Source organism: Paecilomyces variotii, assembly GCF_004022145.1.
Source record: "Paecilomyces variotii strain CBS 101075 chromosome Unknown C8Q69scaffold_2, whole genome shotgun sequence".
Classification (NCBI taxonomy): Eukaryota; Fungi; Ascomycota; class Eurotiomycetes; order Eurotiales; family Thermoascaceae; genus Paecilomyces; species Paecilomyces variotii.
In genome coordinates, this window is record NW_021167141.1 from 3,811,134 (window position 1) to 3,835,072 (window position 23,939).

At 49.5% G+C, this 23,939-nt stretch overlaps 11 protein-coding genes across 11 annotated transcripts; 5 read left to right on the forward strand and 6 right to left on the reverse strand.

Moving 5' to 3' along the window:
- Window positions 1–346: 346 nt before the first annotated feature.
- On the reverse strand, window positions 347–940 carry C8Q69DRAFT_442699 (hypothetical protein; the record flags this gene model as incomplete). Its single annotated transcript, XM_028628868.1, has 1 exon — window positions 347–940. The coding sequence occupies one exon, from the start codon at window positions 938–940 to the stop codon at window positions 347–349; it is 594 nt and encodes a 197-aa protein (XP_028488189.1).
- A 246-nt stretch (window positions 941–1,186) lies between these two features.
- On the forward strand, window positions 1,187–3,316 carry C8Q69DRAFT_175446 (pH-signaling protein PalC). The gene is made up of 2 exons (XM_028625809.1): window positions 1,187–2,788; window positions 2,854–3,316. Exons 1-2 carry the CDS (start codon window positions 1,433–1,435, stop codon window positions 3,124–3,126), a joined length of 1,629 nt encoding a protein of 542 aa, XP_028488190.1. The 5' UTR covers window positions 1,187–1,432; the 3' UTR covers window positions 3,127–3,316.
- On the reverse strand, window positions 3,249–4,351 carry C8Q69DRAFT_175471 (putative NADH-ubiquinone oxidoreductase 12 kda subunit). The gene is made up of 2 exons (XM_028625811.1): window positions 3,910–4,351; window positions 3,249–3,780 (listed from the first exon to the last, which is right to left on the reverse strand). The coding sequence occupies exons 1-2, from the start codon at window positions 4,133–4,135 to the stop codon at window positions 3,680–3,682; spliced, it is 327 nt and encodes a 108-aa protein (XP_028488191.1). The 5' UTR covers window positions 4,136–4,351; the 3' UTR covers window positions 3,249–3,679.
- A 489-nt stretch (window positions 4,352–4,840) lies between these two features.
- C8Q69DRAFT_175526 (hypothetical protein) lies at window positions 4,841–6,157 on the forward strand. Its single transcript, XM_028625812.1, has 4 exons — window positions 4,841–5,288; window positions 5,336–5,644; window positions 5,735–5,812; window positions 5,881–6,157. The coding sequence occupies exons 1-4, from the start codon at window positions 5,077–5,079 to the stop codon at window positions 6,113–6,115; spliced, it is 834 nt and encodes a 277-aa protein (XP_028488192.1). The 5' UTR covers window positions 4,841–5,076; the 3' UTR covers window positions 6,116–6,157.
- Window positions 6,158–7,189: 1,032 nt separating this feature from the next.
- C8Q69DRAFT_505178 (hypothetical protein) lies at window positions 7,190–7,861 on the forward strand (the record flags this gene model as incomplete). Its single annotated transcript, XM_028632676.1, has 1 exon — window positions 7,190–7,861. One exon carries the CDS (start codon window positions 7,190–7,192, stop codon window positions 7,859–7,861), a length of 672 nt encoding a protein of 223 aa, XP_028488193.1.
- Window positions 7,862–7,950: 89 nt separating this feature from the next.
- C8Q69DRAFT_175721 (putative transcription initiation factor TFIID subunit 7) lies at window positions 7,951–9,618 on the reverse strand. Its single transcript, XM_028625813.1, has one exon. It carries the CDS (start codon window positions 9,498–9,500, stop codon window positions 8,040–8,042), a length of 1,461 nt encoding a protein of 486 aa, XP_028488194.1. The 5' UTR covers window positions 9,501–9,618; the 3' UTR covers window positions 7,951–8,039.
- Window positions 9,619–9,680: 62 nt separating this feature from the next.
- C8Q69DRAFT_175730 (Bromodomain associated domain protein) lies at window positions 9,681–10,860 on the forward strand. Its single transcript, XM_028625814.1, has one exon. It carries the CDS (start codon window positions 9,806–9,808, stop codon window positions 10,448–10,450), a length of 645 nt encoding a protein of 214 aa, XP_028488195.1. The 5' UTR covers window positions 9,681–9,805; the 3' UTR covers window positions 10,451–10,860.
- A 2,311-nt stretch (window positions 10,861–13,171) lies between these two features.
- Window positions 13,172–13,581, forward strand: C8Q69DRAFT_175736 (hypothetical protein). The gene has a single exon (XM_028625815.1). It carries the CDS (start codon window positions 13,219–13,221, stop codon window positions 13,459–13,461), a length of 243 nt encoding a protein of 80 aa, XP_028488196.1. The 5' UTR covers window positions 13,172–13,218; the 3' UTR covers window positions 13,462–13,581.
- Window positions 13,582–15,020: 1,439 nt separating this feature from the next.
- On the reverse strand, window positions 15,021–16,509 carry C8Q69DRAFT_398862 (putative alpha-1,6-mannosyltransferase subunit; the record flags this gene model as incomplete). The annotated part of the gene is made up of 3 exons (XM_028627824.1): window positions 15,021–15,687; window positions 15,737–16,022; window positions 16,077–16,509. 3 exons carry the CDS (start codon window positions 16,507–16,509, stop codon window positions 15,021–15,023), a joined length of 1,386 nt encoding a protein of 461 aa, XP_028488197.1.
- Window positions 16,510–18,126: 1,617 nt separating this feature from the next.
- Window positions 18,127–21,261, reverse strand: C8Q69DRAFT_397447 (protein kinase; the record flags this gene model as incomplete). The annotated part of the gene is made up of 3 exons (XM_028627776.1): window positions 18,127–19,873; window positions 19,920–20,320; window positions 20,368–21,261. 3 exons carry the CDS (start codon window positions 21,259–21,261, stop codon window positions 18,127–18,129), a joined length of 3,042 nt encoding a protein of 1,013 aa, XP_028488198.1.
- A 1,107-nt stretch (window positions 21,262–22,368) lies between these two features.
- Window positions 22,369–23,645, reverse strand: C8Q69DRAFT_485478 (l-allo-threonine aldolase; the record flags this gene model as incomplete). The annotated part of the gene is made up of 3 exons (XM_028631830.1): window positions 22,369–22,475; window positions 22,532–23,485; window positions 23,555–23,645. The coding sequence occupies 3 exons, from the start codon at window positions 23,643–23,645 to the stop codon at window positions 22,369–22,371; spliced, it is 1,152 nt and encodes a 383-aa protein (XP_028488199.1).
- Window positions 23,646–23,939: the final 294 nt, after the last annotated feature.

Below are 23,939 nucleotides of genomic sequence, written 5' to 3' on the forward strand. Positions count from 1 at the left end.
AGAGTCAATAATCTACCTACCCTACGCCATTCTCTTTCTTTTTCCTTTAACTAACTAATTTCTCTCAACTTTCTTGCTACTTAGTTTCTTATAACTTCTTTCTTTCTTTCCTTTCTCAAGATCCAGTATACTGATACTTTCCCTCTAGCCAGTTGAATAAACCGCCTAGGACCATTACACTGGCAAAGCAAACCTAGGAAACCTAATAGTCCTAGCAAAGCTGGCACAACTAGCAGACCTAACTAACCTAGCTAATCTAGGAGACCTGGTAGACCTAGTGGAGCTAGCATATTAGTAGAGGTAATAAAGGGAGTGTGAAAGCGATTCTTTTGGAACTAAGAAACATTTACTCAACATGGTATCCGTACTCAGGTAGAGTGCCAGCAGCGATACCGAGTCCACATCCACGAAATGTTTCCGTCATGAACCGAAAAAACGACACCACAAATCCGTCCTTGTCCAGAATAGGACTTCCACAACTGCCATTAGTCGGTTCAATATCATTTCCCAGGTATAACCAGTGGCACTTAACCCACCGATTTTCATCTTCTGGGAGACGAATGAAGTGATCTCCAACAAAAAGTCCGCCAAGCCATCCCAGAAAAGGGTTATCCATTGTGACGATGTCCCCGAAGCGAAGATCCGTTTTTCTGATACCTTTGATGCGTTGACCATCGATGATACCCTCGGGAATATTGGTCGTAAAAGTCTCATTGTCATAGTATTGGTTTGGACAGAGACGGACTAATGAAATGTCCGCGTCAGGGATCTTATACGTGACGTGACCAATGAGCTCACCATCCTTGTTGGGATGATAGACCTCGTCAGCTGGGAAGCCATGGCTCGCCACTGTGATAAAAGAGTCTCCGTTGTCATCGAAAACTTGGATACCAGACGTTGTGAGTAGTTCGGGGCCATGAGTATTTCCAGAACTAAGCATAACCCCCGGTCGAAGAACGTCGTAAGTTGACGAGTCCCACGAGTCTCTATTGGGTTCCGACGGCTTGATGGACAGCAAAGGTTTCGACCCGATACGATATCAAACAGGACGTCCCGGATGCAGAATACCATCTAAAACAGTGGCAGACACCCTGGTCATATCTTTTATGCGTCCTGGGATATAGAGAGGTAGATCTCGGTAGGTTTTTAGATACCTAGGTAGTTAGGTAAAGCAATCTAGTGGATACTATCCCGGCTTCGACAGTAGTACGCAGCAGATCTCGAGGTCAGATAACAATATGATCAGACTAATGAATGATATTTTGCTCCGCAGCTTGCTGACTTGTTCTACGGGGCTATTGTTTTTCGAATGAAGTTCTCTACGCGAATTGGGGCGGAGTTCTTGGCTCTCGTATGTCCGTGACATCACGCCGTCTGAAGCTCCAACTGTTTTGGAACATCTGAACATCTCACAACGAACCACGGGGAAAAGATGGTATATTCCTTTACTCTCCCCACGACTTCTCATCTCTCGTTTCAGAAATTTCTCTCCTCTAGTACACATCCTTCTCTCCCACAAGCCGCTTCGACAGCTCGTCATGCATTGCGCCTCGCTCTCAAAGCTCACAAGCACCTACCCCGCGCGCAACGCGAGACACATCTCCCCACCGTCCTCGCTGCATTGAACAATTACCTGCCTTATCTATTTGCTCTCTCCCATGGACTGAGTGGGAAACCCATTGGAAATGCTCCTTCTGGCGGCAGCGGCGTAGGAGAGGAGGTAGAGATTACACTCCGTGCGGAAATCGAGGTTGAATGGCGACCAACATTGACTTCTGGCTCGTCGATACTGAGGGGTGTAGGCGTGTACGGAGGCAGCACGTCTCGTGTCCATGGACGAGGTCTTGATTTTGAAATCGCTTTTACTCTTACTACGTTGGGATATGTTCTGTCGGGAATCGCGAGGTCTGGAGTGTTAAGGACCTTGTATGCGGCACGTACCCCAACGGCGGAACAGCGTACGGCGGCGGTTCAGACAGCAACGAAGCATTTGTTACAAGCCAGCTCCGTACATTCCTTCCTGGCGTCTTCACCGTCCTTTGCGGCATTGACTGCGCGTAAGTCCAGTCGAGGCCGAGGTGGTGACCGGGAAAGTTCTACGCCGTCAGCTCCCGCGGGGGTTGTACCAGACCTACACCCTGCTACACAGGCAGCTCTGGCAACCCTAGCTCTTGCAGAGGCGACTTTGTTGGCTGTTCTGAAAGACGATGCCTACGTGACAACCTGCATCCAAGCTCGCAACCCTCGCGATAAGGATTGGATGGTCCGGGCACCCGAAATCCCTAAAGTCAGGGCGTTGCTCTTCGCGCGTCTGTGCGTCCGCGGGGCGGAATATGCAGAGCAAGTCGCGGCGGGTCTAGGGACAGTCGGGGCAGATGGAAGGAATAGTGCCGCAGCTGAAAAGATCGACGAGGATCTCGTCAGATATGCGCGTACATTGGGCAAAGTCGCGCGGGCTAGAGCTTGTCGTTTTTTTGGAGTAGATGCGGAGTTATCAGGAAAGATAGGAGAAGGGATTGCATGGCTAAGAGCTGCTAAGGCTGTCCTCGGGTTCAAGAGCTCCCTGGCCGGGGACGAAGAGGCTGCTACAAAGAGTAGTAAAGGCGGGCTGGCCAGGCTAAAGCGGGAGTGGGCGGAACGTAGAGAAGAGAAGAAGATGGAGAAGGAGGCAGGAAGTGGAAACACTGGCGAGAAAGGCGCCTTGGAACCAGGCGATGATGCAGGCCGAGAGGAAGAAGGCCGGGTTATTGACATGCTGGAGACGAAGTGGGTGAAGATGAACGATACTGTGAGTCTCTATCACCATATCTCCTTCTAAAAAGGGTCCGCCTTAAGACTAATCCACAACTAAAGGTCAGCACACAATTAATCCCGGCAGCAACGGGCCTCCTCTCTAACCTCCCGTCTGGTCGAGATATCCATTCACCCCCCGCGCCATATACGCCTCCTTCGCTGGACGAGGACGACCTGGTGCGAATGCGCGCACCACCTGAAGAGGATGAACTCTTCTCAGACAATGATCCGGATAGTGATGATGAGACCAGCCCTGCTGGAGGTAAATATACCCCCGGTGCTTTCCCGGGATCGCGAACACTCTCCCGTGCGGAGTCGACTTCTTACTACTGAAACTTTGGGTGTTCTCGTGTCATACTTAGATCTGCGGACCATATATGGGATGATACAAGGATAAGATACCCCCGTATGAAGCAAGATCAGGTCAAAACAAGTAGGTCCGCATGGAAAATCGAAACCAAAAAAAGAGATGTCATGATTTATCGCGTGCACGCAAGTAAAACCAAGAAAGACGAGCTTGCTCCTGTCACTCCCGATCCTTTTCAGAATTTCAGATAGCAGCCCGACGTAAGAGTATAGTATATGTACACTTTCCATTCCATCAATCCAGCCAAGTCGGAAGGCTCTTATGGACCCGTAACAGAGAAAGGAAGAGAAAACCGAAGTCGGAGCCACTCAACATTGCAGTCGAGGTTGATGATACCTGCGACAGATGTTCTGTAGAAATTTCCCTCATCCATCACTTATCGCAAGTACTCAGTTCCAGTTGTCGCTTAACCTTCTTTGTTCTCTTCAGGCAGATATAAGGCTGAACCGTCACCAGATTCTCGTTCCTCTTATCGTCCAGTCAAACGGAATTCAAGAAGAATCCGTATCGCTCAGTCCTTTATGCCGACTTGGCGGCCTCGCCGGCCTTGGAGAAGTAGTTTTTCTCCTCGAAGAGGTAACCCTTGATCTTGCGCTCTGAGAGGAGTTCGAAGTAGCGTTCTTGATATCGCAGAACAACGTCAGTAACACAGTTCACTAAATAACTTCCAATTTCTCCACGCCTCTAATTCAATCCCAGGCGCAGCGAACCCATGAGAAAGAAGTCCTATGGTCTATCTAGAAACTCACCTCTCAGCTTTCCACATTTCTCCAGATGATTCACTCCTTCTCTCTGATAGCACTTGGACAGCTCCTCGCCGACCAGACGAGACATCATGCTGCGCACCCACTGCTCGCGAATGATAGCATCACGAGCATTGTGCACGGCGACGTTGTCCTCGAAGTCGACACCCTCGTACGTCGGCGGCACGGTGGGCTTCTTAGCCAGGAAAGCGGCGGACTCGGGGGTCGGCATGGTTTCGATTCTTGTTGAAGGGGATGAGGAAGGACAGGAAGCGAGCAATTGGAGTGCTGGTGGGTGGTAGATCCGTCGCGATAGTCCTGGGAAGCTCTGAGCTGAGGATGGATTGACCTTCCAACTAGGTAGAGGGCGGGTTTGCAGTGCCAAATGCGGGAAAGGTCATTGGTCGAGGACGAGGCGGAAAGGGTGGCAGAACTCCCAGACCTTGAGGGACTTGCGCCGCAGTAGATGACACTACTCTAAGAACATCGGAAATGTGAAACATTTCCAGTGAATAACAATAACAGCAAACTGCGTAAGAGGCTACATGGTTCAACGATGTTACTGGATATTCATCTAAGTCCATATCCGCTGGAATCAAAAATTGAGATCCATGACTGACTTTGGGAATACCAGGGCAGTTATCCTCGGACTCGAGAAGAATGAGAGACGCTGTGCTGTTAACCAGGTGGGCTCTAACATGTTCGTGCTGCCTTAAAAAAAAGGGTATGCGGACTTACCAACAGTGACGTCTTCGAAGCAAACATATGCCCATACAGTATATCTGGAGCGAAGCTCGCTGAGCTTGAATTCTCTAGCAACTAGCTCAGCCTATTTAACCCTGTGGAGCTAGAAAGGCGTGGGAGAAACCCGTCAAGAGGGAGGCCTGCATGTAGGCAGGCTCCGACAGTATACGATATGATTTAGTGATGGTGGCAGTGTTCGAGCTCTAGAAACGGGCGATGGATCTCAGTGGTACAGTTCAATGCTCTAGGCAGAACAACCCGTCTAGGCTTCTACACGCTATGTGATTGTTACATTCTGCATGTCATGGCTCTTTCACCTTACCCCTCATACGCTGTTGCGACTTCACCTCAAATTTATCTGCATATTCATTATCTTTTGGGATACATCGTGACCTAGATCTTAGGAAACCCCATAGAGCTACCTTCAAGATGTCTGAAAACGACTTTGAAGATGTTGACTGTGTTACTTTTGATAATGATCCACGCACTTGGATACTGAAGGAGAAAATTCACGAGAACAAATCTCAGCTTGATAAGATGGAGTTCGATGGGCAACACGTTGCTTCTAAATCTTGGGAAGTTTACATTTGTAAAAACTCTGCTGACCCTTCGGAAGAAGCAATCATCAAAATATACAAGCAGTATGTCTTCCTTCTAGGAACTCCTACGGTTGCTAATTCTCTTACAGAATTCCTTATATTGGATCCGAGTTTACTCGACCGCAGGTAAGGCGGAGGCAAGCTCTGCCGATTGACGGGCTCGCCAAAAAGGAACTCGACGCTCTCAGGACGTTTACAGAAAAAGGATGCGCTTCAACTCCCAAGCTTCTGGGATACAAAGAAGAGGTTCAAGGTCCGCAAGACATCGTTCCTGGAGGGTTCATCCTCTATCTATTGATGGAAAGGTTGCCCGGTTCCTGCCTTGATGAGTACGCCTTCTGGGACTTGGACGAATCTGAACGCGCCAAGGTTCTAGAGAAATTTAAGACTGCATGGATGTAAGTTCCTACGTTCATCATCATTTATCTCCTATTCTCAACTATAAAAGTATATATATACATATATTCATAACTCATCATTATATACAGAGATTGTTACAACGCCGGTCTCGTGCCTTCCAACGGCCTTGGCGAAACGATCATGTGGGATCCTGCAGCAGAGAGAGTGTGAGTGGTCATCATACTTCCACCCCTCTGAACGTGCAAATAGCTTGGAGCTAACCATACAATAATAGTTATTTCACGGGATTCAGTGACAGTTTCTCGTCGGAGGAATCTCCGGAAGGATGGAGTGAAAGGCAGTGGGACGAATGGGACTTATTCCAGCGACCTAGGCAACGTCAGAAACCGGTTCCTACTGGCGCAGAAACAGGAGAATCTCTTCTAGCCTCCCGGAGTCGTGCTTCAAATTCAATGGTAGCACATATTTTTGACATGTACACGGGCGCTTCTTCTCCTCGCTTCTCATGATATCTCATCATCTTGGTCGTCTCCAGAGAACAAAGATTGAAGTTTGTGGACGAGAAGATAGAGTATAGGAGCTTCAGGTTGCTTCAGGTTGCTTCAGGTCGCTTCAAGTTGCTATAATGGCTCAATAGGCAGAATAACGGATTTTCTTCCATAGTAAAATGGACGGTTCTGACCCTGGCACTTCGTAGACTGGCAGACTTGGAAAATCTATGAGATTCAATAGAGGACACAGAGACGAGTAGCACAACATGACTCCAGAGATCAGGTTGCAAACTTTCGCACCCATAGACCTTATGCTGAACAGTGTTCTCAAAAAATGTAATGAGGTATGCCTTCTGTTTTGGATATCTTCAGTATATGCATAGTCCCTAGTTATATTACCACTCCATTGAGCCAGGTATTGGGGTAAATGTTGCCCATCTTCCATCATCGGTATAATTAACTTGGAAGCGCTCAATCATATCATATTATCAAACGTGATTATTATAGTTCCCAGTGGCTCATGAGCCATTTTCAAGAACACCTCCAGGGAGCGGGATCGGCTTGGAGATTACATAGAGCAGCTACATCAAGCTAAGAATGCTATTATCTGCTAATACTACCAGTATTGATCGTTGTTACGGTCATAAATCTACCAAATTTCCAACTTGAGCTATTGTTTTCTTCATCATAAAGATGTACTATCGATTTAGGATCGTATTATGTTTTGTTACCCGATGGGTGTTTTCCATTGCCAACCAAGCTTAACCGTTTTTTGACGTCATCAACAGTATGAGGATAATGAAGTCATTTATTTAAGTCCGCAACGTACCAGAGAAACCATTCTCAGAACGTCTCAATTTATCTATTACTTGGTCGAAATAGCGTCTTGAAACCACTTATTATATGGTACGGGCGCATGCGCACACCAACAGCTAATAACATATCGAAACCACCCTTGTCAGTTACTCTAATACTCAGCATACACAGCAATAGCAGAGCCTGTCATCAAGAGAAACGCTACCACAAAACAAGATAATCTAATTGGCATTCTTCGCGAATAAAGACACTGTTACAGCAATAGAGAAACCGACAATGTCGACCGCAACAACTTCACAACCACCTCAACCACCGAAGCAAACCGCTTACACACAAGACGTCAACCCGGTCTCACAGACTCCAGCGGAACAGCGCCCTGGTTCTGGCACCCAGGCACAGCCAGTATATGCCTCTTCTTCCTCCAGCAGTAGTCGTCAGTACGGCGATGCGCCGCCCGCTATTCACCGTACGGCAGACTCGCTGCCTTCTTCGGACGACAAGGTAGCCCAGCTGCAAAAGCAGCGTGAGCGCGAGCGAAAAGAGTCACTATCGGGTGCGGAGGTAGACACGGAATATGGCGTCGAACAACAACCTGCTGAAGGTCGGATCGCGGCTGCAGTTGAAGGGAAGCAAGAGCGTGCGCGGGAACAGGCGGGAGCGCATTCTGGTCCTGTGGGAAGCGCTGGAGGGCCTGGCGCGCCAGGATTCGGCGAGGAGGGAGATTTCGCAAAGAATCTGGACAAGAAGAGGGAAAATCATGATCGAATTTTGGGTCAGAAGGCCGGAAAGAGCCCCCCTCCTCCCGATGAGGTAGAAGGTCAGGAGGCCGCCGAGGGAACTGTGCAAGAAAGGGAGAGATTGAGGCAGAGAAAGCTGAAGGAGGACGAAGAGCTGGATGTAAAGGGCGCAGTAAAGCAGGGGACCCACGATGCCGTCGTTGGACGGTAAAGATGATGGAGGAGTGAGAAGGGAGGCTGATGTAGTTCACTAAGGATAACTCATATTGATGTCCACACCATTCGAGGCGAACAGTATCTTTATACGACTGTGTAGAACTAGTGTAATATACAAGGCTCATGTCATGATAATATAACGTCAAAACGAATAAAGGGTATCAAATGCAATCTCAAGTGTCCATGTCCTCGCCTTCACCAATAGAGACTTTCTTCAGAGCCAAGTCTTGCTTCAGGCTGTGAATACGCTTTCCTACCTTGTTTCTAAGGATAGGGTTCTGGATTTTCTCCCACTTTTCGGTTTCCGCCTTGATGAGCGCTTCCAGCTCTGCAATCTCCTCCCGTTTGAGTTGAAGTTGTCTCTGTTGCTCTAATTGTTCTTCGTCAAGATCTTCATCGGGACCTTCATCACCTTCGGCTTCGCTCTCAGACTCGTCTCCAGAAGTATCTGCAGGCGACGAAGGCTTCGTTGCAGATGGCGTTCCTGCATGATGAATGCCATCCGCTCCTGGTTTTGCTGTGACAACCTCTTCGTCAGCTCCCGCGGCCAGCGCGGCTTCCATCTCGGCCGCAAGGTCATCTTCGAAGTCGGCTTCAGCGTGTGCGTATTCTTCTGCTTCCCCTTCCGCATCCTGCTCGTCGTCATAGTATTCGTCGTAGTAATCGCCACTCTGCACTCCGTTCTCCGCCCGGTTGAGAGAGGTAGTGTCAAGCAACTCAAATCTAGGTGGTCCGAGAGAAGCCTCGTCTTTGGCGATCAGATCAGCTACCTCTTTCTCAACCTGTTCGATAGTACGCGTGCTAATACGTTCACGGAAGCGACGTTTTCGCACCCATTTTAATGGAGGAGTCAGACCATGAGGATACTGATATGTCCTCTCATCTACCACACCCACATCCTTTGGCAACGGGTACTCCAGGGCCTCTTTTTCGTTGCTTACGGGCCCAAGGACCAGTAACATCTGACAGATATCCGCAGATTTGTACCACCCACGCTTGTCCCAGCTTTTCATTCCTTCGATGATACACGGTAGATCCACAAGCGTAGCAGCGTACTGCTTGTCGCGGATTCGGAGAATTGCACGCCGCCCTTCGCGGGTCAGAGGTTTGAAAGAAAACTCAGCCCGATCAAAGCGTCTCTCGTTGATTGCTTGACGTAGATATTCACAGTCCTCTCCAGGTAACATCCGTAGTATAAACTGCTCCTCTAAAGTAGGGTCGATTTCTGTGTCGGAAGCTTCCGAATCGTAGCCAACTCCGGGCGGCCGGTTCGGTACCAAGCCCTTATTTTTGATTCTGATAGACTGTACACCGGGTCTCTTCGATGGAATAAGCTTGATTCGTTTGGGACCGGGCTTCTCAGCGTCGCCAGCACCGCCAGCATCTTCTTCGTCCTCGTGCTGTTCGCGTCGCTTCTTGGAAGCTGCGCCCTCCGCCTTGACAGTTTTCTTCTTCTTCGACTTTTCTTCAGTTTCATCGCCCGTAGGTTTGCGACCGATCTTCAGTTTGAGCTTTGGCTGAGGTGGTTCAGAGGAAGGTTCCCCTTGGGGTGTCGATTCATTCTCCGCGGCCGGTTTAGGTGCCTTCTTCTTGCCCATGGTGAGCTTGAGCGACGGACGCGGTGCTTCAGACATGATGGGCAGACCAAGGCGCCCTGAGTGCAGCCTGTATAGAGGAGAGAAGTAAAATCTGATCTCAGTGTTGGCGTGGTCGCAAAGTCAAGGATCGACCAGCCACGGAGGTTGATGAATAGAAGTGAATGAATGGGCGGCTCAAGAATAGGCATGACGTGCGGCAAAGAACCGCCCGCGCGTTTCTTCTTCACACCAGCACCACCATGACCTCGCACCTGCTCCGCTCAGCTCTCTCAAGTCCTGTCGCAAACTGATATACGGCTTGAATCTAATTGCTCTTCTTCTCCAGTTCTCTATTTGCCACCATGTCCGCGCCGAATCTCTACAATGCCCTTTTGCGACCGCCAATAATCCAGATCCTGCGAGCTACCGGCTTCCACTCAACGCGACCTTCAGTCTTGGACACCCTGGTCGATATAGCTGCGCGATACATACTTCTTCTCGCCTCCTCAGCCGCTGAGCATGCCATAAACAGTCACCCAGACGAGCCAGTACCAGATCTAGAGGATATTCGCCTCGCGCTACAAGATGCTGGAGCATTGCGACCGCAGTTAAGAGAGATGGAGGAGCTGTGGCAGGGCGAGGAAGATCTTAGGGGAATAGAAGCCTTCCTGAGCTGGTTTACTGGCCCTGCAAATCGCGAGATTAGGCGTATTGCAGGATTTGTTCCTAGCCAGGGCGATGTGATCGAAGCGGAGTCGCTCGAAAAGGAGGACTACCTCACGTCCCTCAAAAAGAAACATAGCAAGACAGGCGAAGAGTCGCGATATGCCGGCACCGTCCTGGGAAAGAGTGCAGAGGAACATCCGGTCGTTATCGAGGGTGGCTATCCCAGTATTCGCGACTGGGGATTGCAGATCAAATACCGAGAAGGTTCCTCGGAAAGCGCCTCATCCACGGTGAGCAGCGTACCGACTGATCTGTCAGAGATGGAAGAAATGGACGTATGAGGAGAGCAGTCAAAGCGCGACTATCTACTCGAACCCTTTGCACATGCCTGTCAGAGTCTGTTATTATTCTCTTGGCAACTCAAAATATTGGCTTTCCGAGCGACAAATCCCCATCTCATGGAACTGGAGCATGCTCTCCGGTCTCGAGGTTGGACGGCATGCGGAGGGGATTTGCATTCGACAAACACGTATCTCTACTCGAGAGTGACCGTATCATTACAAGTGGTTCCATTAATCAGATGTCCGGAGCGGCTAAAAGCAGCCACGAAGGCTGAGAGATCAGGCAGTCCCATTGAAAGAAACAGGACAAGACGCCGGACTGGAAAGCATCCAGTTTTGGCATACTATAGGGCAAAATGGAGCTCTTCTGGGAAATTGTGACCTTGCATCGCCTCCAATAACGTGGATGAAGTTCAATCGGAACTGAGCCTAATACGTACCATCGCAACACAACCTCAGTACTTATCCCCGAAGATCAGCTCGACAAAACTCACGAGCCAACACGAGTTGATACGAATACCCCTGTCATTTATCCTCTGCCTTTCGCCCAGATGACAGTGATTAGGACAGCGATGTCGTCCTAGGTGGATTTAGATTCTAGTCAGACTAGTCTACTGGGAACAACGGAAACAAATTTTTTTACAGCGAATCAATGTGCTCTTTTCATGCCCCTAGGATTACGGTCTATATACGCTCCGCAGAGCTGTCTCGGAATTCCTAAAAAGTTTTGAACACTGGATCATAAGGATACTTCCATACAAGTTGTCAATTAAACCCCTTCCCCTTTTCTTTTATACAAGAGGCACCGTATCAAATCAATTAAAACGGTTTTATCGAGACAACACCTACACGATGTGACAACCTGAATACTCTATGCCCTATCTTCTCAGCTTTATTCTCTGCGGATGGCCAAGACAGTGTGTAGTCGACGGATTCTGAAGGTGAGGTTAATCTACTTATGTTCCAAGCCCTGATACTGTTCCCCAGCCACAGTCTAAACAGCGGCTCAACCTGCTGCACATCTCCTTTGATGAAACCACCGTACGAATCATTTGCTGCCTGCCAGTAGGATTGCATAGCCGTTGTTTCGGGTACCTAGTTTGGAGCTACAGATGGGCTCGCAGTATGGCAGTCCCCTTTTCCGCATCCACATTCACTATTTTGTCCCGGGAATGAATACCTGTAGGTTGATGGATGTCAATTCCTCCTCCTAGGTGAAGTGGTTACATCGGAATTCCCCTCCGGGGACCCCTCAAATTTGTGTGAATACAGCAAGGATGGGCAGGTACAAGAAGTCCTCCGGGCTTGAAGAATCTTTCTTCTCTTTTCATTCTGCCAGACATCCTCGCGTGCCCTCGAGAGGGCCCCCGGTTCGTCCTGTTTATAGTATAGTAATGTGAGCTTTATATCTTTGTCTAGAAAAGCTCCTCCGGATGTGTCTTTTCTTATTTTGTACCTTGGGACGTGTTATATTCGAGCTCAAAATCCCCAGCAACTATAATATATATATACTTGCAACCGCTGTGAAAGCCACATCTATATCCGCCGCTCTCGTTAGCCCCGCTGCTCCCAGTGAGCTTTCGAAATTACCATTTTTTAATTTGTGTGAAGAAGATAGTGAGTGAATAGAATTATTATTATTCTATGTATATTTCGCATCTTTAATAAATTACTTTATTCGTTTTTTACTTGCATAATGCATCGATCGCGTGATATTATTCTACAGGTACTGAAACATCCAGTCCTAATTCATGATCACGTATGAGAGAAGTTTTTTTTTCCCTGAAATGCCAGTCCCCACCACAGAAGCAAGACCTGCGCTCCGAAGCGGCTCTTTTCGTGGCGTGACCATGCTGTTCAGAGGGGAAGCCTAGTGCCGTCTAAACCTAGGACTCCAGCACATCGCAAAACAGCAGCGATGTCTTTCTGCGGGTTACAAGGGATGCCCCTAAACTATACACCCACCAGTTCATCGATAAGCATTGACATAGGTTCGTGATGGCATAGAATGGAAGAAATATGGGGCTACTTTGTGCCATAAACCAAAAGGGCCTCCGGGGTATACACCTATCCTTCGCGAACATATTGTTATTTGAGACGAAACCGGTGTCCAAGGATGTCGGGTACAGAATTACATTGGCTATATTACATCCGCGGACCCCGGTATTCACCTAAACACTTTGTTCAAGGTGCCATTGGCACAGCAGAGACATGTCTGTTCGACGGAATACAGAGCCAGATCGAAGCTCACCCGTCGGTCTGAGTCGGCGGTCAACACGTCTTTGGTCTCCTTTCTATAAGCTCTCGCAATGGTAACTGGGCCGCTTGGCAGTGAGTGGAACGCCGATAGAATTCCACTGCGAGCGGACTTTGGGGGCTAGGTAGGCAGCTTTATGGCAGTTACAGATGGCCAGCTCCAAGATGTAACGAGCAAACGGATTCCGGCACTCGTAGAGTGCAAGCGCGGGGAAAGAGACGAGCACAATCCTCGAGGGCGAATAAACTAGATTTGGTGACTACAAAGCCAGCAAAAGGACACAGGGACATAATGATAATGTCCCTGACGTTGTTTGCTTGTCCCCAGTCACCAATGAGCTACTTATTGTTGGGGAGATCAAAGTCCCTTGGATTACAGCCCATGATCTGGAAAGAGCAATGGTATCTGGGAGCAAGTTTCGCCGTATACTAGGTAAGCAATAAGCATAAATACTTATGACTGGCTATTCGGTTAATGCTGACTTAATTTCGCAGGTCAAATCGCCAACTACATGTACAATGCGAGGATAAAATATGGATTTTTATCCAATTACGAGCAAACGATCTTTCTGAAACAGGAACAGACTCCGTCTGGATGGGAACTGCACTACAGTGATATCATTTACCATTCAACCCAATCAGACGCGACTAGACCTTCGCTGCGTGCATGCTTCTGGTCCATAGCACGCCTTGCATTGATAGACCATGTTGCTAACAATAACACTCCCATGGCTCAATGGGCGAAAAAGCCATAAGAGAAAGAAGCTGGACTCGTTCTTGATGTATTTAGTTGACACCAATCGGTCTATTAGACAATATTGCAGTCTAATATTTCTATTCTTCTTAGTTAGAACAATTATAGAATCATGTGTCATGTGATGTTGGAACTGGGATAGGCCAATACGCAGTACAAGTATACGAGACCAGAGTTGATATATCACGGCCGGCGTAAGTATATATATACACTATATATAACTATATCTTGCATTATAATTATACTAACTAAAAATAGCAGGTGATTATAGAGATCTTGAGTCCTTTTAAACTACCATTAAGAATAACATTGGGATTAATAGAGAATGATACGCCGCCGCGAGTCAGTCCAGGAATATAACTAGCACACTTGTTGGTTCTGCAGTAACTACAAGGGGCCATATGCACGCCCTATGCCCGCTTGAAAATTGAAAGCAGGGTATATATTGTGGGCAATGTGAGTATATGCGTCATGTATACCATATATTATAATAATTATGCTAACTAAGAACAAAAGGTAGTTATATGGCTATAGAGGTCTTGGATCGTCTTGGACACTCTCAACCAGACTTGAGGATGATGCTCGACTTAATCAATAGGATACAGCTGGACGACCGGGGTACTTATCCCGCGGACCATCGTCTTTGGTACTTAGTTAGAAGTCGGACGTTCTTGCGGACCCTTTAGTCTGTGGTTTCTCGGCGTGTTTAGCTGTGATCTGACGATCAGTTCTCTACGTTATATCACCCCCAGACAGATGGGCAATCAGAACGAACGAATCAAACCACCGGTACTATGTACATTGGAGCGCTGACGAACCCGCGACATGGCCAGATATACTACCGCAGCTCCAGGAGGGTCTGAATCCGGTGCTGAATTAATGCTTCTACGATGTTTTCACCGCATAAGTTGTCTTTGGTATTGAGATAAATACGGAGTACCCCGACTTCGTTACAGATGCGCCTCAGCGCAGTCAAGATTTACGTGCCGCATTGATACGCTGGAAACGGTGGTGATACTTGCAGTCATGTATATATAAAATCGACGCTACGATCGCCTTCATTTTACAATCCCCCAAATGATCAAGTCCTTCTTCATCTGCACCGCGAGTATAACCTGTCATCAGCAGCGACATTGGGATCACATATCATAGCATAGAATAGATCGTGGAAAGAATATATATATATATATATACATGCAGAGAATAATGAATAAAAAGGAAGCCAGGTCCTTTCTCATGCATATTATAGAAGAGAAATAGCATCTAGTTAGTCACATACACCAGATAAAATAAAAGAAGAAGAAAAAAAGATGGCCCTTCTAGATAGGTAAGAAAACAGACATGGGCACATGATTCTAACATCGACCATCCGAAAAAGAAAATAGATCTAGTTCAACGCCAGATGCGGATGAGCAGAACAGTATAAGTAACTCATGCAAAGAAAGTTGGAGATCGATGGGTGGATGCGCGTATCCCAGAAAGCCTGGAGATAAGAAGAAGAAGAAGATATATAAATTATAATTTCCAGAAAGGCATGACAGACGTTCTCATACATCAGAATCATTGCGTAGCTGATTTTTCGGTTTTTCCAAAGAGATTTTTGAAAAAGGAGCTGACTCCGTCTTTGAACCGTTCCCATCGAGTTCGGTTCAGGTGGTTGCTGAGTTCGCGGTAGTTGTACATCTCTACCCAGCAGTCGCGCCCCCACTCGCATCCAGCCATGTTGACGACAAAGTCACGATCCTTCTCGTGGTAGTGTATCCCGGGGTGAGGTTCATCACCGCAAGCTCCGGGAGGGAACGAATTGATCCGGCGCTGAGGTACAAACGAGACATGTGGTCGCACCCATGGTTGGTTGGCGTACAAATATTCCAGGCTGTCCTGCTCCTTATGTTCCCATTCCATGTGCTTCTGCTCATACATCACTGGGTCCCACCAGATGTCCAACAGGCGGTCCGTCCATGAAGAGCGCCGTACCAAAAAGGAACCCAAGTTGAACCCGGCACAGTCTTGTGGCACGAGCAGATTGATCGAGGAAGGGTCACCGTCGCCATTCACGGAGCGCGAAAGAGGGTCGAGGTAAGGTGCGGTGAGCGGATGCGTGATGTTCAGAGGATTGTAAACATTGATGTCCCGGTAAGTGTGAGTGTCAAGGTGGTTGAGCAGATGGTCTTCGAGAGAGTACGAGTATTCCATGATATAGGTATTGAGATCGAGCCACCAAAACCTACTCCTATCAGTACCATATACCCACGAGGAGATAAAAATTGACCTACCATTCCGCTTGAGGGTATTTTCGCATGGAATCCCGGATAACATCCACCTTCTCCCAGCTCTCACGCCATTCATGCGCATATCTTTTCTTCGTCATCATATTCACGATCTCGAGATTATAACCCCATCGCTTCGCGTATCTCTTCTTGTTTGCGATGCTGTTGCGCTCAATGGCCCATTCACGCGCGCCTTTCCATTCCATCACACCTCCCTCGACATTCGACGCTAGTATAATGACGACCTTCCTTCCTCCTCCAATGGACGATCTCCGATAGGCCTCGAATATAGCTGGGTTTGAAGTCAGATTGTCGTGTACCCCAGATGGGCAAATTACACACTTACAGGTCCAGAACATTAGATAGCCTATAAAAATGAGAATCCCCACCAACAACAGTCGTATCCTCGTCCGGCGCAGAAGTGCACCTAAGAGCGCAATCACCCGTCCTGCCAAACTACTGTTATCCTGCCATCGTCCACGCCCCAGCTTCTCCTTTTCTCGGTAGTCCTTTGAATTCGAGTTCAATCGGAATCGGGGTAAACTCGCGGAGATCCTGCGCTTCTGACGCGAAAAAAAGCCATTGTTCCGCGTCGAAAAGGACGGATAGCCTTTCACTTCCTCGCTTTTGGCCTTTGCGGCCGCCCACGAGATTCCACTGGGCCCGGCCGCGCTGCTGGAATAGACGGTGCGCGGACTCGAGCTCCCGCTGTTGGGAGTCAATCCGGGACTCGACCAACCTCCTCCGGGATGAGGAGAAGGCGATCGTGAGAGCGACATGGGCGAGTAATCAGTCAGGGCAGGAGTTCCGGGGATCGCGGGCAGCGGAGCGCGGGTGAAGGCGCCCGCGGACAGGCCCGACGTGCTTCCCAGGCCCTCGCGTACCGGCGATGCTTGTTCGAGATTCAGTGAGGGTATGGTCACGGAAGACCGTCGCCGGTGATGTGAGGTCCTCGTGGGATCTGCGGACGTTGAGGAATCCAGCTTGAAGGAGAGGAAGACCGAGGACAGATAATAATAGTAGAAGTAGTCGGAGAGCTGGGGAATGCAATGACACCGCCGGGGGCTTGAGCCGAGACCAACCAAGACGGAGGAATGTAAAGTAAGGCCGTTTTCGAACCACAGATTGAGTTCTCGTGGGCGCTGTCAGGCCACAGCGTGTCGCAGTAGTCGTCCCACGATCGAGATTGCCGATGGGAGGAGAGTGAGACAGTCCGACGCGAATACGAGAATGCGGATTGGTGTTTGTAGAAATCCACGGGGGAGGAGACGAGTAAGGGCGACACGATGGTGGAGATACAGTAAGGTGGCGCGAAAAAAAAAGGAGAGGAGGTGGATGCTAGTTCATCAGAGTAATAATTGATCCTTTTTTGGCACGAAGGCTGAGGATAGAAGACGACAACAACAATCAGCGCACGCATACCCCCGAGTGCTGGAAGCGGGTGAATTTGATGATATCTTATTAGTATTATTGTATTATTATTATGGGGAACGGTCGTGCTGGTGGAGTTCGCGGCCAGGGACCAGCAACGCCCAACCAGCAGCAGCTTCACAGCCCGCTAATTCTATTAATCGCGCTTAGTTCTGCTTCGTTGGCCTCACAGGGGAATCAACTATACTCCTTCGTTCTCTAGCAGTGCTTGGACGATACTACTATGGGGCCGCATTTGTTCGTGCGGTCCATAGTCACATTCACACTTTCTTCTGCTCGACTCCAAGGAGATGCGAGCAAGCACTCAGTCAGCAATTCCCCCCTCGTCTCCCCACTCGCATTCCCTATCTCCATCCCAGTTGTCCTAAAAATCCCAGATAAGCTTAAGCCAGCATGCCATCTTCATCCCATTCCCAGCAATACCACTAGCGCTGATTATATTCTAGCCGTGCGTCTATCGCATTGGCGCATGCGGGCTCCAACGGTTACAGGGAAATAATCCTGGCTAACATGCAGCTGAAGTAGATATGGACACTGCAATGATAATGTCTCACACTTGCACATGCAGTCATTTAGTCATTTATCCATGTGTAGGGTGGCGCTATGCAATTTCAGATCTGATTTCCTTCTATGTACTTACAAAAATATGCATTCGTCCCACATGTGTATTTACGAGGCTAGGGGGTATGTCCCACACACACTACTACCTGTTTTTGGTATCTGCTGTAGAGACACACATGCATAACATAAGAAACATTCAAAAATCACGCCTGGAGACCTCCGCTCATAATACAACCATTAATCCAAATCCTCCTCCAGGTCCCATAAAGAGTAGAGTAGCTTCATCCAGAACTCCTGAAAGATTCGCCTCGTCGATGATAGGAAATATTGTAAATCCAACCCAGTTTGCCGTATTGAGACGTCACTGTCATCCTCCATATTATCCTTTCTAGTGTCAGTGGGTATCACTCTTTGGCTTTCTTCTTGTCTGTGTTCTGCCGAGGCAGTTGATTTGCTCCCCGGGGTGTCAACACCTTCCGGATGATGAAACCCTGCTCGTTTTCCGGCCGGGAACGTGCACTGTCTCCGTGGTAGAATTCGCACCGGAACTTGAGGTACCGATCATGGTGCTTGTAAACGGTAATGATGTCGCCTGTATACAGTTTACCAAAGTTGAAGCCTTCGTGGCCGCTATCGCTCTCGGGGCCTCGCCGCAATTCGACATCATTGACCCAGATACACTTGCGGGTCTTCGTCGACAGAACAGCCATCACATTGGGAACTGACATCCAGTCCTCTCCGGCCTGGATACGCTTCTCGATAGCAGGAGCCCAGAAGGTGATCTCTAGCGCATACGCTGGGATTCGTGTATCCATGGGATCCGGATAGCAGATGGTCGCCTGCGGGCCCCGACCCCATGAGGTCATCCGATCTTGCAGTCGGATGGTCAGGTCGAAGATAGAGCCCTCAACGCTGGTGAGTTTACCGAGCAGAGGACCAGGTTTGACAAAATTTGTGGGGGATAGCGCACGCGAGCCGTAGGGGTCTTCCAAGCTTGAGCGTTCGGAACCCGTAGTGGTGGCGGGCAACTCAGAGAGAACCTCCTTGCCAGTTTTTGCGTCAATTGTGATAGCGAGTTCGTCATCCAACTCATCCTTAATGTGCCTGCCAGAATAAACACGCTGGTCCCTGGACTTCCCTCCTTTCGAATGCTCGCTGGATGTCTCAGGTAGCGGTAATACGATCCGGCGGCTGAACGGGACGGCCTTCGGTGTGGTTTCGTGCGCATTCTCTTCCTGCTTGTTGGACTCTGAAGCACCTACATTGACCGGTGTCAGTGCTCTGGTAACAGGACTGCGAGATCTGGCGGAGGCGAGGGCATTCGGTGTTGCGGAGCCCCTATCGAAGCCGACTTCTGACTCCACCTTGAGTTGTCCAACAAGGGCCTCAGTTCCCAAGAGACTAGCAGCAGAGCCACCAAACTTCGGCATGGGAAGAGACACTTCTGAAGCTAGGCTTTGGTGGTCGCTCCTCGACTCATCACTTGATGACATGAAGTCGACAATGCTGAAATCGTCGCCCTCGAGCTCGTTTAGATTGGAGAATTCTGGGGCACCAGGGCTGCGTGCGACAGATCCTGTTATCTCACCGAATAGGCGACTCGTTGTTTGTTGAGCATGTAATTCGGATTCTTCGAAGCTCTCTATGTGCGGGAGAGAGGGGTAATGGATTTGCACGGGTACTTCCTCATCCACACGTTGTCTCTTCGCATGTTGTTCTTCCGGAGTGTTGTGTTGCTCCTCCGCGTCACCCTTGTCATAGAGTGAGAGCTGGGACGCGTCTAGTTCTTCCTCAGCCTCCCCTATCACAGGCAACTCCTTGAAGTCATCCTCCAGGCCTTCATCGTCCGGGTATTCATCCACATCAGGGACATTCGCAATCCATGGATGCTTGAAGCATTCACTCTCCTTTGGCCGTAGCTGTGGATCACGGTTCAAGAGCTTCGCAACAAAGTCAACGCCTTCCTCTGAGATCCCTTCTCTGCGAAGCAAGTCCAAGTCGGCCTCAGTAGTCATGATTGTTCTCAACATCTGTGCACCTCTGTCATCCGCACGCCCAATATAGGGAGGTGCTCCACAGAGGATGTGATAGAGCACTGCTCCAAGGGACCACATATCTACGGACTGGTCATATGGGGAGGTTTTTGGCGGACTAATGAGTCAGCGACTATTGTAAAATGCGGTCAAGGTTCACTTACGGATCGCCCACACGCCGTCTCTTTCGCACCTCGCCTCGTCGATAGGTTTCATATTCTGGATAGACCTCGGGAGCACAGTACAGTAGAGTCCCACAGAAGGTTTTCAAGAACGTTTCTTCCTGCGCAACCTTGGAGAGCCCAAAATCAGAGAGCTTTACCTTCAACGGATCCAAAGACGCAATGAGAATATTGTCAGGTTTGATATCACGGTGGGTGATCTTGCGTCTGTGGAGATATTGTAGCGCATGCAATATCTGCCGTGCAATACTCTTGACCATGTCTTCGGGGATTTTGCCATGCATCTGGAGATAAGTGGAGAGTTCTCCGCCAGCCACGTACTCCATGATGATGTAGATCCAGCGGTCGTGCTCGTGGTGACCCTCATACTGAACGATATTAGGCTGGGAGAAGATTAGCATGAGTCAGCTACAGTGATCGAGTTCCTCACATGTCTCAGATCCTTCATGATCTTCATTTCGTTATCCACCTTCTGATCTAGGACTCCATTCTTCATGAAGCGCCGCTTGTCGAGTTCCTTTGCCGCATACACGATTCCGTGCTGCTTGGTCGCGAGTTTGTAGACAGTTGCAAATGCACCTTTACCTATCTGGCCAGTGACGTTGTACAAAGACCCTCCTGTCCAGTGCATTCCATATGGGTTGCCAACAGTCCAGGATAAGGTGGGTTGCGTGGGCAAACCACGCATCTTGGGCCGCCTGAGATCTGTGCGGTGTTTTTGAGCCCGCTGAAGATATTTGATCAGGTTCTCCGTGTACTGCACGGTATGCCCATCGCGAGGTGGGATCCGGACGACGAATTTGACCTCATCGGCAGATTGAGTGCCCATGACCACTTGGATTACCGACCCGCTGGTCAGCATCCGACTGCAGTCCTTCTGATTTTTCCGAAGCCGACAGCTATCCACCACCGTCCCGTTTGTCGAGGTATCTTGAAGCATAATGATGCCATCATCGGTCAGATAGATGCGGAAGTGAACATTCGAGATCCGTTTGGCACTGTCATCTGCAGAGAGGACGATATCGCAACGGTTGGCGTTCCGACCGAAACAGAATCCCGAAGCCGGGTCTCGAACTGACGACGATAGCCTAAGTGCAATATCACGAGCCGCTATGTCCGAGGTTTCGTATTCGAGTTCATCTCTCTGCAAGATGTGCTGGGGCGCGATATCGGCCGTGGCTGCAACGGCATCGTGAGCCGCCCTCGAGTTTGGGTGCAGAATGCAAATTATGTCGGAGACATCCTGTTCATGAAGACCAGAATTGTTGTGACCTATACGCCGGGGATCTGCGTACGGTTGAGTCGACTCTTGAGTGGCCTCCATGAGGATCCTCAGGCTGCAATAATTGTGCCCGTGCGAGGCAATTGTGAATGCTCAACGATGCACTTATACTTGCATAACACAGTAGGGTAATCGATATGCCTAGTATATCGGTTGCATCAGCAATCTGGCTTCGGAGCTGGCTCAAAAACGCTGTCCTCAGATAGTATTTGACGCGGACTTTCTACGAAAACATTGAAAACAATGGAGTGGTGTTCGGCCCTCACAAGAAACCAGACACACTAAGGCTGGATGAGCCTCTGAGCCTCGAGGACAGACAAAGAATGCTAACGAATATCCGCTGACCTACCAGTTTCAGATTGCTATCAGACAAATAAAACGCTCTATCGTATGCAGGTTCAGCGGTTAATGGGCGGTAACGGCCCAGCGGGGGAAGTTCTTAAAGGCGGGTGTCGTAGCTGGATCCAAAGCCTCCTCGACCCTCGAGACTAATAATGATGGCAGTGCAACGAGCGCCGCGGGCATATAGAACAATGCCCTTGCTGAGACTTGGGATGCAGTGTCCGCTGAGATGAGCAGCTGCCGCCGCAAGGATCCAGATACGTCCTCTTAGGTATTATATTAACTGTCCAGTAACCTCCCAATCTCCATCTGCCTCGCTCGATTGGGAACCGGTGCGGTCCGTTGGTCTGTTGGAATGTGATTCGGATGAGTGGATTCAGCAGCTGGTCGTAAGATCCTGAATGCCCGTACTGAGCTGCGTTAGCACAGCTCGCAATTCAGCACGGAACGTGGAGATTGAGAAAGCACAGACCCCGACAGCTCCGAGTGAACTCCCTGCCAGCAATCCATACGCGCTAGGTATGGCCGTCTGTCCTGCGAGTCGCGACAGAGGAGACGAGGCAGAATCGACCGGCAGGGTCGTCGTCCGAGAAACCAAGCAAAGCGAAGTGGATGGCTCAGCCGTCCTTTTGTTCAGACCCCAGGCATCAACATCATGTGGCCCGTGCGAGCCCGCGGATGTCGTTCCTGAACTCCATAAACACCTTTCCCCTTCGGGCTACAGCTCAAGCCTACCTAGGTACGAGGCAGAAATCTATAAGATCGATATACAGCAGAAGTATTTGACTGGAATGATACAATATACGTCTACTTTGTTCCATAAGGTTTCGTGACATTGTCGCTTCGCTCAAACTTACCGCTGAAGGCAATGTCGAAGACTTCTTCCAGGCGGCTGATAGCCTCATCAGACACCTCTGTACGTCGTCGTCAGCGGTCTTCTTTGGTCCATTGAAGAATCATATGCACTCACGATAGTGGATCACGATTCTCCCACCGGATAGTTTCAGGCCCTTTTGATTCCCGATGGCCGCCAGGTCGTTCGGGCCCAGTCCGGACGCCTCGAGGTCCAGCCAGACCATGTTCGTCTGGACAGGCTTCTGCAGCTTCCCACCGCGGCTCGTCCAAGCATCTGCTACCTTCTTCGCTTTGGCATGAGTGTCTTTGAGTCTCCCACCTTCGCCATTGGGGCCGGGCCCAAAGGTCTCCTCGACGGCAACACGTGCAGCAGCCGAGATGACACCGGCTTGGCGGACACCACCTCCAATGGATTTACGGAACCAATTTGCCCGCTTGATAAACTCCTCTGAGCCAACTATAATGCTCCCAATGGGAGCACCCAGGCCCTTGGAAAAGCAGAGACTCACACTATCAAAGAGACTCGCGTAATCTGACAAGCTACCTGCGCCTGAGACGACCGCCTCCCAGAGTCTTGCGCCGTCAAGATGGACCTTGATGCCTTTAGCATGGGCCCACTCAACAATCCGACGCACTTCATCGAGTGGCAGCACCGTCCCATCCAGAGTGTTTTCCAGACTAATCAGCTTGGTGGGGCAGTAATGAATATCATCGTCGAGTATAGCTTGCTTCTGAATGTCCTCGAGAGTCAAATAGATGCCGTTTTTCGGGATAATACCGTAAACAGTCGCACCCGTCCAGGCACTGACTCCACCCGCTTCATATTGAAGGATGTGAGATTGATGGTCACATAAGATGGAATAGGGTGGCTGCACCAGGTGCGTTCGAATGGCGACTTGGTTGCCCATGGTACCGGACATGACGAGCAATCCAGCCTGATGGCCGGCGCGCTGTGCAACGTATTCCTCGAGCGAGTTTGTTACCGGATCCTCCTTAAATACATCGTCCAGCAAGGTTGTGTTTGTGATTGCCTCGAGCATGGATAGTGTCGGCTTTGTCATGGTGTCGCCTGGAGTTATGTCATGTTCTCGTTAGAGCTTGGGATCATTATTATTAGATGCAAGTTGTCAATGCTCACTCCGTAGATCAAATTCGGCTGCTCCTGCGCCGTGCCAATGATTGGGCTTGCCATTGGCCGCAGAGTGACTGGCTGATATATTCGCGGCCATTGTGAAGCTGCGCGTACAGCGGATCGTCCTACGAGGAACTGGACACGCTGGCCCGCGCGGACGCAGGGCAGAGAGAATGGTACGCCTCATGGAGAGAGCAACGAGCACAGCAGCACGAGATAGATCTCAAGCCAAAGCCTCGATCGAACCCGTGCGGGGCAGGCCGTGTTGTTCTCTCCCCGCGCACTTGGGGGCACTAAAAACGACACTTGGCCCTCGAAAACAGTATGGTCAAATCCACGATCTGACGCTGTTTGCGGTCCAAGCCGCCTAGACTGTCTATCGATAAGCGTC